Consider the following 12,872-nt stretch of genomic DNA (forward strand, 5'->3'; position numbering starts at 1 on the left):
TATCTTCCTTTTCATCCATCTAAGTATTATTTTATTTCCCTTATGATTTCTTCCTTAACCTGTTACTATTTAAAAATATATCAGTTTCCAAAAATTGGTGAATTTCCCAAACTTCTTTGTGTCACTAATTTCTAATCATTCGTTGTATTCAAAGAAGATACTGTGTGTATTATTTAAATCCATTTGAGTTATTTTAAATGAATGTATGTACCATCCTGGAGAATGTTTTGTGTGCACTCTAGAAAAAAAAAGTTCAGCTGCTGCTGAGTAGATTACTGTAGATATGTTTGCTGTAGTTGATTTTGAGTATTGGTCAAGTCTTCTAGTTTTCTGTCAATCTTCCCGGTTGTTCTTAGTGAATATGAGATGCTCAGGTCTCCAACTATCATAGCTGAGTCAGCTGTCCGTCTCTCCATTTCTGACCTTTCTCCATGTCTTTGGGGGGGACTCTGCCCTTACATATTCACTCCTGCTTGTCACATCTTCCTGATGAATTGAACCTTTTATCATCATGTACTATCCCTTTTATTTCTAATTATATTTTATGCTTTATATGTCTGATCTTCATAGAGCCAGTCAAACTTTCTTCTGGTTACTGTTTGCATGATGTGTTTTTCTTGGGGTTGCTGTTTGCAGGGTGTGTTTTCATATCCTTTTATTGTCAATCTATTTATATAGATGAATTTATTTTTCTCCACATTTTTATTGGCACATTATAGTTGTACATATGCTGGGATTTGTTACATATTCGTATGTACACAATATAATTTGGCCAGTATCATTCCCCAGTACTTCCCTCCACCTTACCTTTCTTCTGTTCTACTGATCTTCCTTTATATATATTTAAATTTAAAATAGAGTCTTCAGGCAGCATTAAGTCAAATCTTATTTTTATCTACATTGATAGTCTTTGACTTTGGATTGTTTAATCCCTTCACATTTAACTGATATTATTGGTTTACTTGGATTTACATCTGCTGTTTTACTTTTTTCTATCTCATGTTTCTTGTGTTTCTCTGTTGCTCTTCTAGTACTCTGCCTTTGCATTAAGTGAATATTCTATACTGTAGCATTTTAATTTGTTTTTTCTCACTATATTCAAGTTACATTAGTAATTATTTTAGAGCAAATGCATCTTAATTTATCTGAATCTATTTATAATTTTTAACTAACAGTTTTTCAAGCTATAGAAAGATGTCTCCTGTATAGCTCTCATTCTTTTCCTCCTCTTTTGCCTCTTACTGTTATACATGTTACAGCTATGTATAAGTCCAGTGGTCTGTTGTTCTAATTATTACTTTGTATCATTTTGTTGTTAAATAATCTGGAAGGAACAAGTGCCTGTTTATAATTTTTTTTTATATTAACCTTCATATTTTCTATGTATCTTCTCTTTACTTATTTTAAATAAGATCTTCCTCAGCCATCATGCCCTACTTAACAACAGGGTACACTGTGAGAAATGTGTTGTTTGGCAGTTTTGTCATCATTTCATAATCATAAAGTGTACTCACACAAACTAAGACGGCTATGATGTCACTAGGTGATGTAATCTTATGAGACCATCATATCTGTGGTCTATCATTGACCAAAATGTTACCATGCAACACACAACTGTATATCCAGTGTCAGCCAAAAAGACAGAGAAAAGACATATATGGATTTTAGATTGTGCATGGCACAACTAAGAGGTACCATTCATATAGCAGTGGTTTTGTATATTTAGTTTGACAATTTATTGGCAGATGACCAAAAATGTCTTGTCTTAATGATTTCAGTAACAGTTTTCTAGGATCTGGAAATGAAATGTCAGGAAGAAGGGGTTTTTTCTGAATCATACAGAGCAGAGTGTGATCCCTAGTGGCAGCCCCACGAGGGTCTGGAACTAAGAGATTGGGTGGTGCTTTGTCCTCCGTTCACTCTAAAGAGAATCAGCAAATGAGTCAGCTTGACTGCAGTGCCTACCTCGAAACAAGCACAGGTTTCTTTCCCATTCACCTGGCCTCAGCTGTGTAGTTTTCCCAGATGGATCACCACATGGTATCTTCCATGGACAAGCCAAACAGGGGAGGGACAAGTTCCTTTTGTGCCACAAGTATGAATCCGGGAAGTGGCAAAGACCTGAGATCTTACCACACCTGGGCATTGGCCTTGGCCCAGTGGTCCCACCAACAGGTCAAGCCCAGTGAATCCCAGACTCTGGCCAACCAGTTGATCCATCCCTTCTCTTCCCAGCTTTTCTCTGAACACATTGTTCACACTAGACTGTGAATGTCCTTCTTAGCACAGGAGACCAGAACCACATGTCAAGGGGGATTCTGTTCCCACCAAGGGGAGACCATGTTCCCAGCACTTGCCACAGCTCTTTGGGCATCTTCCCAAGGATGGTGAGGTGTAAAAGTTCATCTTGTTATTCTAAAACATCAGAAACGGGTCCTAACTTGGCAGGACGTTAATTTACTCTATGGCATTTAAAGCACTCAGAAAAATTCACACATAAGTGTTTTTTCTTTGGGGGCGGGGGTACTAGGGAATTGAACCCAGCAGTGCTCTCCCTCTGAGCTACATCCTCAGCCTATTTATTTACTTAGGGACAGGGTCTTTCTAGATTGCTGAGGTTGACCTCAAACTTGCAATCTTCCTGCCTCAGCCCCCTAAGTCCCTGGGATTACAGGCCTGTGTTGCTATGCACAGCTGAGTGTTGTTTCTTTATCCTTTTGATTTGCTGGGAACATGACATCTTGCAAGCCATGGACGTCCATTATTCATCAAATTAGATTATTTTATGTCCCCATTCTGACTTTACATTACTAGATAATTTCTGTGCTCTATTGAAACTTGGTAATTAAATAAATACCCAATGGAATTTACTATGATAGTGAAGTATTACGCTTATCTCCACTGCCCTGTAGTCACATGCAGCCAGTAAGCACTTGAGCTGAACTTGTAAATTTTCATTCATTTTTATTTAATTTTAAATAGTCTCAGCTGGAGGCTCTCAGATGAGATGCTGAAGTTATCATCTGAGATGTCCCTTTGCTTAATATTGTATGATTAAATCTTGCAAGGTACATTAAAAGGAAAAGGAAAAGCCCCCAAATCAGTGCAGCCCCCAAATCAGGTCTGTATGTAATAAAAGTCATGGACTGGGTCATGGAACTATATTATACAGAAACTGTCATAGATCTACCAGCCTTCCAAAAACTAAACTCTGACGTAAGCGAAATCTAGTATACACATATTGTGTGGGGACCACCAACAAGAAACAGGCAACACAGAAAGTTCCAGGGGTCTGCCTGAGCTACAGAGGCAGACCTACCTTCTGTGTTTCCATCTCCCTGTCTCTCATGCAGACTTCAGCAGAGGAGGGGGAGAGTGTTATTCCTGCTTGTGGGGAAAAATTGAAGGAAAAAGAAATCTTCAAAGCTGCAATTGGAAACATTTACTTTATGCAGATAGCAATTGAGTAAAAGGAATGAAACCCCTACTGCTCGGTGTAGTACTTTTCAAAGAGCATGCTTGTAAAAGTTTTTACAGTCTTGCAGACTCTTCCCTGGGAGTCTTTGAAGTCAGGAGACAGAAAACATTATTAGGCTCCCTCCTCAGCGGGGCGTGCCTTTTATTGTTTTCCAGCACTCATTTTTCAGATACATGTGGATGAAAGCCAAGCTGCACACAGATAAAACAGACATAACCAGAGTATCTGTCCCCAGGGGGAAGCATGATATTAACAGGGTTATGGGAGATTTTTTTGTTTGTTTAAAAAATGTAAATGCTTAACTTGGGATCAATATATATTAATGCCATTGTGATTTTCCCCTTCTCATATTAAAATGTAACAGTAATATTTTACACTGTGATTTAATTGCCGAAAATACTGTGGTAACCTTATCCCAGCTGCATTCTTCTTTTTAATTCTGTTACCATTTCAATACAATGAAATCCTGCCACCCCAGTGCATCTGACATTTCACATTTCCTTTTCTCTGAGCTCATGGGAACAGTATAATCAGAAATAAAATAAAAATTTAAAAAAGAAATTATCATGTTCCTTCCCAGCCCATCATAGAATTAAAAAAAATGTCACTTTAGATGGATCTTGAAAAAATTACTTTCCCTCTCTGAAGGACAATGTGCTGCAAAGAGAGAAGTTGAAAGTCGCCCTAGCTTGACATTGCGAGCAAGAGCAGAGCCCACAGGTGAATTTAATTTTCCCGCAGGGGAATTAATGCTGCCTCATCCATTTGTCCCCAGGTCATAGATCTGTACTGGGGCGTTGATGAAGATGAATGGGACAGCCCTGAGCTCCAGAAGATGCGCATGAAGCTGCTGGAGGATTGCTTGAAAACTTCTGCAGGTCCATGTTTTGTTGTGGGTATAAAAACACTAATGCTCTCTATTAAACCATAGATGAATGTGACTGACAGTTCTTGCTGATTTGTGATTCTTAAGGGGCTTCTAAAAATCATGAAAATGGGGGAGGGGATTACATGTTTTTAAAATGTTAAACTGTCTCCTCACCCTCAACGTGTGAGAACAAAACCTTCTTCAGCTTTTCATAGGAAGCGCTGCAAGTTAATGATGAATAATTTGAAATGTTAGCCCGAAGGGATAGCTTGGGTTGATGATTTCTACACGCTGTGAGCAGCAGTAAGGATTACAGTTCAGTCCTAGAGTTATTGGCGTAGTTTTATCTTATCCCACCATTTAGTTTATTGCATTATGGTATTTCCGTTTCTCAACATTAGAATTTCTGGCATTTTTTAACAGAGTGGCTGCATAGAATATTGAAGTGAACCAAATATACTGTGTCAAATCCACCAGTACAAAATGGTACCCTGTGAAAGAGTTCATTTCTGCAATGACTTTCAAAGGCTCATTATAAGCTAGAGATTTTACAAGTATAATGTCATTCATTACAAGTTCAGTATTATTTTCTGCAGAATGCTCACTCCTCTGGGTAGCATGTGATAGTAAGGTAAGTGAGTCCTTCTGTGGCAGGTAATTGTGTAAAACCACTGATTTGTTTAAGAACCTTGTCTTGAATCCAGACAGATTCTTCTAATCCATTGTAACAGGATGCTCTGAGGCTGGATGGTTATTAATGAGGTCTATGAAGAAAATACTATATCATATCGTTAAAAGCTAGAGACAGTATATCCATAAAAGGTTATTAACATTTATATGCATATGCATATATTTTCCTATCCACATAGGATAGGAAATCCCTGCAGAGATGACTTCAGAAATCTGACCTGCTAATGTCAAAGTTTTTACTAAAAGCATTAAAGGGAGTATAGAGATTTTGTATGTGCCAGGAGCTATTGTTAGTACTGGGAATATGGCAGAGTCACCCATATAAAAATGTCATGTAATCCAGATTCTTATGATTTAACTTTAGACTTGAATTCAGATAAAATTTCTTGTCCTCACTGAGCTTGCATTCTTATATGAATGAAAGGGGAGAGAACAGGCAAAAAAAAAAAAAGAAACAAGGAACTAACTAAAGGAAACAATAAGTCAGATGGTCGTAAGTGCGATGGAGAGAAAATACAGAAAGAGGAGAGAGAATCCCAGAGAGGAAAAAGATATACTATTTTCTGTAGAGCAGTTGGAGAAGGCTTCAATGATGAAGGTGACTTGAAGGACAAATGGGAAGAGGAACTGGAAAGCAGACTTACATTCCAGGGGAGGGGAAGGCTCTGCTTCGCTGCCTTGCCTAAAGGCAGAGCATGGGAGTGTGGGCTTCTCATGGGCTTTGGAATCTTTTTTGTTGTTGTTAAGAGATGAATTAGCCATTTTGGAAAGAAAACTTCATTAAGACAGTTCTCCAATCTTGACATTTATTATAACTATTTAATTTTTTTGCTCAGAGTAACAAAGGAAGCCACAGAAGTATGTTGAGCAGAGGATTGAAATTAGCCAAGTCCCATCTTAAAGATGACTTTGGCTGTTGGGTGCAGAACTGGGCAGACCAGACCGACCTTTAGAGAGCTTTGCAATAGCACAAATGTGAAATACACCCAGTGTAGGGGATTGGAAAATGAGTGTCTAAAAACAGTGACCTGTGTTCTCAAAGATTCAGAATAGGCCTGAAAGCCATGATAATCATCTGAAGGAAGAATTAAAACACTTTAGTTGCAGAAAAATTAAAACATTTTCAGAGGATAGGACCAGGACTAGGAGATGGAAATTACAAGGAAGCCTATTTCAGTTCTGGGTGAGGAAGTCAAAGGACATGGCTTTCTCTCAGGTTTGGGGGTCACATGGCCCTGGGCTCTGATTGTCATCGCTGAGTGGCACTAGATGACTTATTTCACTGTTTTAACAGTTTCCTTTTCTGAAAAGTAGAGGGGATAATAGGTATTTACCTCAACTTGTAAGGAGGGTATAACTAACAAAGCTGTCTATAAAAAATATAGACCACTAGCATGAAAGATAGCAGAAGTCACAATCCATCATGCTCCAAAAAGCCAGATGTGGAAAGCATCACACGATGAGAAGACCCTGGGGTAGCTCATTTGCCATGATCTCCATAACCATATCTTAATTCAGCCCAGGAAGTTCAGGATTGAGAGAGACATTCTCCTCCTTTTATAAACCTGTAGACTGCAAGTTTGTGCAGTTCTGAAAGTAAAAGCTAACTGATAGGGCAGGAGCAACAACTTCATTGCATGGAAACAAATCATCTGTCCTCCCTCCTGCTCCCTGTTTTAGGCTTAAACTCAGGGCAACCCGCAGTGAAACCCTGTAGGGCAAGCCAGGATTGTTCATCCCATAGTCCCAACTACATAAGGCTTGCTTTCTGCTTCTAGGAAAAAGTACGCCTCTTCTGGCCATTCCTGTTGAAACTATGGTAACAGGCATGTGTGTGTATCTTTTGCATTCAAACTTCCTTGCCTAGTGCTCCCTTCCAGTATTTCTAGAAATCAGGATGACCCCTGGGAGATGCAAAGCTGGGCATGTTACTTACCCTAATGCTAAAGTCTGGGCAAGAAAATTCACTATTACTAAATGAAAAATATATATATATATATCTTCACAGATACCAGCCCTTTATGTTAAATACAGATGAATTCATGACCAAAGTTTTCATTTTAAATACCCAAGGAATGAGGTCCAGAGGGAACTTCAACTTAAATATCATATGTGCTTGATGCTCTTCAACTTTATTTTTTAAAGCATCATTGGCATGTGGGCTGCGCTGGCAATCCTACAGAGCAGTTTTCACACGTTTTGGGGGCACAAAGAGGATAAGGTGCTAAAATAAGGGCACCTGAACATAATGTCAGATCCTGCTTAAGGAGAACTCACTCAGGAGAGATCTCAACTTAGGGAGAACAACATTAGTATAGGGGGCAGAAGGAGGAAAAGCCCTGAATTTTGTATTTCACAGCCTTGGTGAAGGCCCTAGTTCTGTTAGGCTGTCTACCACACTTTATCATATCCACAAAGATGAGGACATAATAATGGTAAGCATAAAAGTAAATTTTGAATTAACTTCAAAGGTTTGGTTGTGGGGATCAGATTGATCGTGTAGAGTTTTTGTGACGTTTACAGAAAGTTACATAACCATTAGTTATTTTTAAACTATGATTTAGGTTATTCTCCAATGAGAATGAAATTTTCATTCATATTGAACATTTATGTGATCTTGAATGGTTTTCCCTTAAAAAAAATGTTGGTGATAGTCAACATGTAAGAAGGATTAAGACTTGATTCAGTCAAATATGAAAGTGTTTTAAAACTTCGTTCTTACGTCAATATTTTTTAAAAAGCTTTATAAAATGTACACAGTATATATTATTGTGCTAGATACAAATTCACTGGATTTTCTGAATAAAATCTTTACCTGCTCCCAAGGAAGATCTTGACCAGGGCTGCAGTTAACAGGGAAACAGCTCCCAGTTGAGTCCAGAGTCACCACCTGCCTCATCTTTAAAGTGTAGAGAATTGCCTCAGCTCATGCAGTGGGCCTCTCACCTGTCCCACCCCATAGCCCATTTAAATAACCTATTGGAGAGCAAGAGGAATACCACCTTTTGGAAAGAGCAGGATCCCTGTAATACTGTCTCATCTCCATTGTTCTCTATGGTGTGTACTTATGGGAAGAGGAAGTTTTCTTCTTGTTATCTCTCCAAATTTGGAACACCCCAAAAGAATTGCTTGTGGAATTTGAACATTAACTCTGAACTCTTGAGTGAAAACTTGCTTTTTGGCAAAATAAATGATTTGTCCATTTCAGGAGATTCAAAAAAGAAAATTAAATCTAAGGAAATTAGAAAAGATACCCTCATCAGAATGCAACAGATTTTAAAATACTTCTAAAATTTTCCTAGTGTTCTTTGTACCTCTAAAGAGAAAAATCTGATATAGCATTTTAGAGCTAGAAAGGGCCTTAGTATCATCTAGTAACTAAGTGGTCTAAAATCCTGATTTTACACAGAAAAAAAAAATGAGGCCCAAGGAAGTGAAACAAATCAGTATTTCCTGAGCTCCTAAAATTTATTTTTTATACCAACCCATTGAGCCAGCTATCTTTTAGTCCTGACGTTGCAGGTGCTAAGATTTGAATGGTTTCTGCTTGAAGTCACAATTAGTGATATATAGAGACGGGCTTCCAACCTAAGTCTCTTCAGTCCCAGAGTCCACACTCTTCTATTCCAAGTCCCTAAATGGTTTTATTAGAAGCTGTGGTAAAGTGTAGACCCAAGTCCCTCCACATATGATAATGTCCTGTTTGTTTTCTTTGTGGCATCCTCTAGCAGTTGAGTGAGTCAGCAAGTAGCCACTGGTCTAGTGTGCAGTGTACTTTTCTCTGGTGGGAAATAAATCTGTGTTGCTCAAGGCTTTCTTAAGATTGTTGAAGTCAACTATTAAATTCTCTAATGAACCTGAACTTCTTCATCTGTTTTCCTTGGACAGAGAAACTTGAAGCTGCCTAAAATTTATGCTGGAAAAATGCCAAAAATGCAAATCACGGGCGGGGCAGGGGGAGTCATAAAGGTTTCTGAATTTTCCCCTTTGAATTTTCTTAGCATCTGCTCACAATACACAGTCCAGAGCAACCAACCTGAGAGCTCAGTATGGTTCTAGTAATGCATATTTCACATGGTGGCCTAATACAGCACAAGGAAATCTATGTAGTGCCCATCAAGCTTGAGACTGCGCTAAGTTCTCTAAGGTGTAGGTCAGTAGCATACCACTTCTATGCACTTCAGCACCACCTAAACATAGGGAGAGAGAGGTGCAGTTAAATATGGTATATTTTGGTAAGTGGGACAGTGCAGTGTTAGAGCTGTGGAAGCCAAATGGAGAAGGAACTGTGTTCTGATTCTTGGAATATGAGTAATGTTTTTATAGTAAGATTAAAAGGACTAGACCTGGGACAGAGGAGATGAGGTTACCCTGAGAGCCCAAGGAAACAGCAGTTCCTGAATGTAGGTAGAACATAGAGTTAGTCACAAGGTGTTTTGGAACAAGAGACAAGAAATGTAGCTCCATCCCACCATCATAGATTCTTAAATATACACAGCAAAATGGGTGTTAGGGAGAAAGCTACAATTCCAACATTTGCAAAATCTAATGATTTGCTCTCAGTAAAATCTTTGTATGTTAACCAGCAAGAATACATAATATTCCTCATTATTCATACTCTGTTTTCTTTATAATTCTGTCTGGGCAGTGTGCGTAGAGAGTGAGATCAGTAACCAAGAGGGTGTAAGGAGCAAGTTGAATCACAAATCAGCGAGGACCATCAAAATTCCATGAGCATTTCTCATATTGGCTCTTACTCTCCTCCTCTAAAGCACCAGGGAAGGAGTGGTTTTTGTTCTTGCATATCATGGGTTTAATGTGAAGAAAATCCTGGAGATGGAGGTCAAAGGAGGTATTCTCCCATGAAATATGCAGATATGGGGCAGCCCTGTGGGACTGCTCTACTTTATGGCCCTTTCTTCTTAGCTGACCTACAGTAGGAGGAAGTCCCTTTTTCTTTCTCTTCCTTTTCTGTATCATCCACACTGGGTGTGCAGATCTGGTTATAGGATTGGCATTGCTCCTCTTGCCTTTCAAACTTTAGTGTGACAAGTTGTGAAGCCAATCTGCACAGCCATTCTGCAGACCTGAACTGAATCATTCAAGGCAATTGAATTTTCTCAATATATTTGTTTACACTTGGTATCTATGATTATGGAAACAGTAATAGTTTTAACTGATTTTTTTTTTTACTTGGGGAGAGGGAATCTCTGCTTATTCCTTAATTTAAAAGTTACATATCATCTGTTGTTATAAAAAAGCCTGAACTGCAAATGAGAGCTCTAAGTGTTAGAAACCTATATTTAAATGAAAGCCTAAGTTAAATATAGTGATCCTGGACTAGAATCAAATACTCATATAGCACCAGCAATATTATACTTAAAATGTTTTTTTTCACACTCCTGGATTGGCCATCGTACTCTCCTTTAACTACAAAGTTATTTTCTTGCCCAAGAAAATGAGTTGAGGCTTGTGGATTTTTATCCAGCCTTGAAGGAGGCAGCTGAGTAAGCATTGGAAGAGGCTTTGAATTATATTCCAGTGAAAGTGGATATTAATTGGTCTCCAACTTGAATAAGTTATGAATATAGAGATAACCCTGATTAACCAACAGTGGGGAAGCAGTTGTATCTTAATTGCCTATAGCAGTCTCAACAAAATACTGGACTTGACTTTTTCCAAGATGTAGCAGATGCAGTATGCTTAAAAAGGGTCTGTACCAGTCATCACATCTGTCATTGTACCTCATTTCTCCAAGAATGGAAGAATAATGAGGCTAAAGCATGGTTATAAAATGTTCAGGCTAGCCTTAGTTTTAATTAGTGTTCTTATGGTTTAGAAAACTCATGTTGTAGAAGCAGGATCTCCAATGTATCAGTGATCAGAGGTGAAATGATGAGATTATGAGAGTTGAAACCTCATCAATGCATGAATCCATCTGATGGATGAATAATTGGAATGAACTGTTCAGTGGTAACTAGACTACCTGGTGGTAACTAGAGTACAGCTGAGGAAGTAGGCCACTAGGAAGTTGTGCTTGGGGATTATCTCTTTTCCCTGCATCCCTCTATTCTCTCTCTGCTTCCTGGCTGCTGTGAACTGAACCGCACTCCTCTGCCACACCTTTCCACCATGATATTCTGACTCTCCTCAGACCCAGAGCAATGGAGTCAGCCCAGCAATGGACTTAGAGACCATGAGCTCTGAAACTGTGAGCCCAAAGTAAACTCTTCCTTCTGTAAGGTGTTCTTGTCAGGTATTTTAGTCAGTGATGAAAAACCAACTAACACACCTAGTTTGGTAACTATATTATCTGAACAAGGCTACAGTTTAAAGTTAGGTTATAATTTGCTTTTTAGTGTACTTGTCTTTAATGTGGGACCCTATATAATGTAAGCCACACCTAGAGTCTTGCAATTCTGGCATGACCACCACACTGGCCTACACACAACTACATGTAAAACCATGTTGGATAACCCATAAGCTTAAACTTACAAAAGGTAAATCATCTGCACCCAAAAAGTTTAATATTTTAATCAATAAGTACATCTTTCTTTTTTGATCTTCTTTGAATAGATGGCCAAATAGTCTACCGAACAGCTTCTTTAATAAAGTTCAGAAAACAAAACTGATCCGGTCCATTTTTATCAGTGATATGATAATCACTTCTAGTCTTATTCTAATTCAATCTGCTGAAGTTTCTCAGGAAATTAAGGAAACAGAGGCTTCCCTTTTCTCACTGTAGCCTGCATAACTGATAATTATTAGTGACACCAACCAACTCGGGTTCACTCAGGACACCAAGTGTCTTGCTCAATTCTCTTTTTTGACATCACAAACCAACTGGCTAAATTTAATGCCTGCTACTTTCTTATTCCCCTGGAGAAAATGTTAAAAATGTATATTCATATTCTAATTTTGTCCTACAGTGCAGAATAATTTTTTCCTTAAAAGTTTTTCTAAGGCAAGGAAATGAATTCTTCCAGTGGCAAACTTTTTGAGTTTTAAAAATTTCCTTTTACAGTGAAGCAGAGTTGCATTCACAGTAAATAAATATCCATAAAGTATGAAAAAAAGCAAGTAAATTTACAGGATTAAGAAGTCATTTCCGTTTCTAGAAATATAGTTTAACAAGACAATTAGTATCATTCTTGCATATAGTATATTAAAAATGTTATGAAATCTTCAGATCATTGTTAAATGTATAATTATCCAGAAAAAATTCATCTAAATAACTTTGTGTCTCATCTTAATACATTTAGTATTCCTTATTTCAATAATATATTGAAACTAAACACTTCTTGGACTCTTATTCTTCACTGGAAAAAGAATTTCTAGCTTATTATAATTGGAGGTTTAAGGATTTCTATAAAGATAAAATGTGAGTAGGACACTGAAGAGACACTACAAGTACTTTATGTGGATATATTTCCTCAACCCAGGAATCTATAAGGAAGTTACTCCTAATATATAATCATTGTACCAGTAAGGTAACTGAGGGGAAAAAAAAAGGATTCTTGACTCATGACACAAGACATGAACTCAGGTGGTCAGGTTCTAGGGTTTACATGATAACTACATAATCCTCATCAGTTGTCAATTTGTCTTCACTTAGCTTTTGTTTTTCCTGAATTAAGATGTATTCTTTTCAACTTAAAAAAGTTTTCTTAATCAGTGGGTCGAAATTTTCCTTTTGGAGCATGGGCATCTTGCTGCTAATCACCTGTCTAGGAGGTCTTCATTTCATACATATCAAGGTCAAAGAAGAACCTATCTGACCTCCACCCTTCTCCTATCTCTGATCCATGTTTTCCCCCCTTTGGTTCCTAAATGTAG

At 38.0% G+C, this 12,872-nt stretch overlaps 1 protein-coding gene across 2 annotated transcripts in view; it reads left to right on the forward strand.

Moving 5' to 3' along the window:
• Nwd2 (NACHT and WD repeat domain containing 2) overlaps nt 1-12,872 on the forward strand; it is a 152,078-nt gene that overhangs the window by 76,450 nt on the left and 62,756 nt on the right. Inside the window, exon 3 of one of the 2 annotated variants that reach the window (XM_005319902.5) lies at nt 4,254-4,370. In XM_005319902.5, the coding sequence (XP_005319959.2) occupies nt 4,254-4,370 (117 nt within the window). Of the gene's footprint in view, nt 1-4,253; nt 4,371-12,872 lie in introns of those variants that run through there. The other variant, XM_021722722.3, reaches the window with a different exon arrangement.

Source organism: Ictidomys tridecemlineatus, chromosome 9 (genome assembly GCF_052094955.1).
Source record: "Ictidomys tridecemlineatus isolate mIctTri1 chromosome 9, mIctTri1.hap1, whole genome shotgun sequence".
NCBI lineage: Eukaryota > Metazoa > Chordata > Mammalia > Rodentia > Sciuridae > Ictidomys > Ictidomys tridecemlineatus.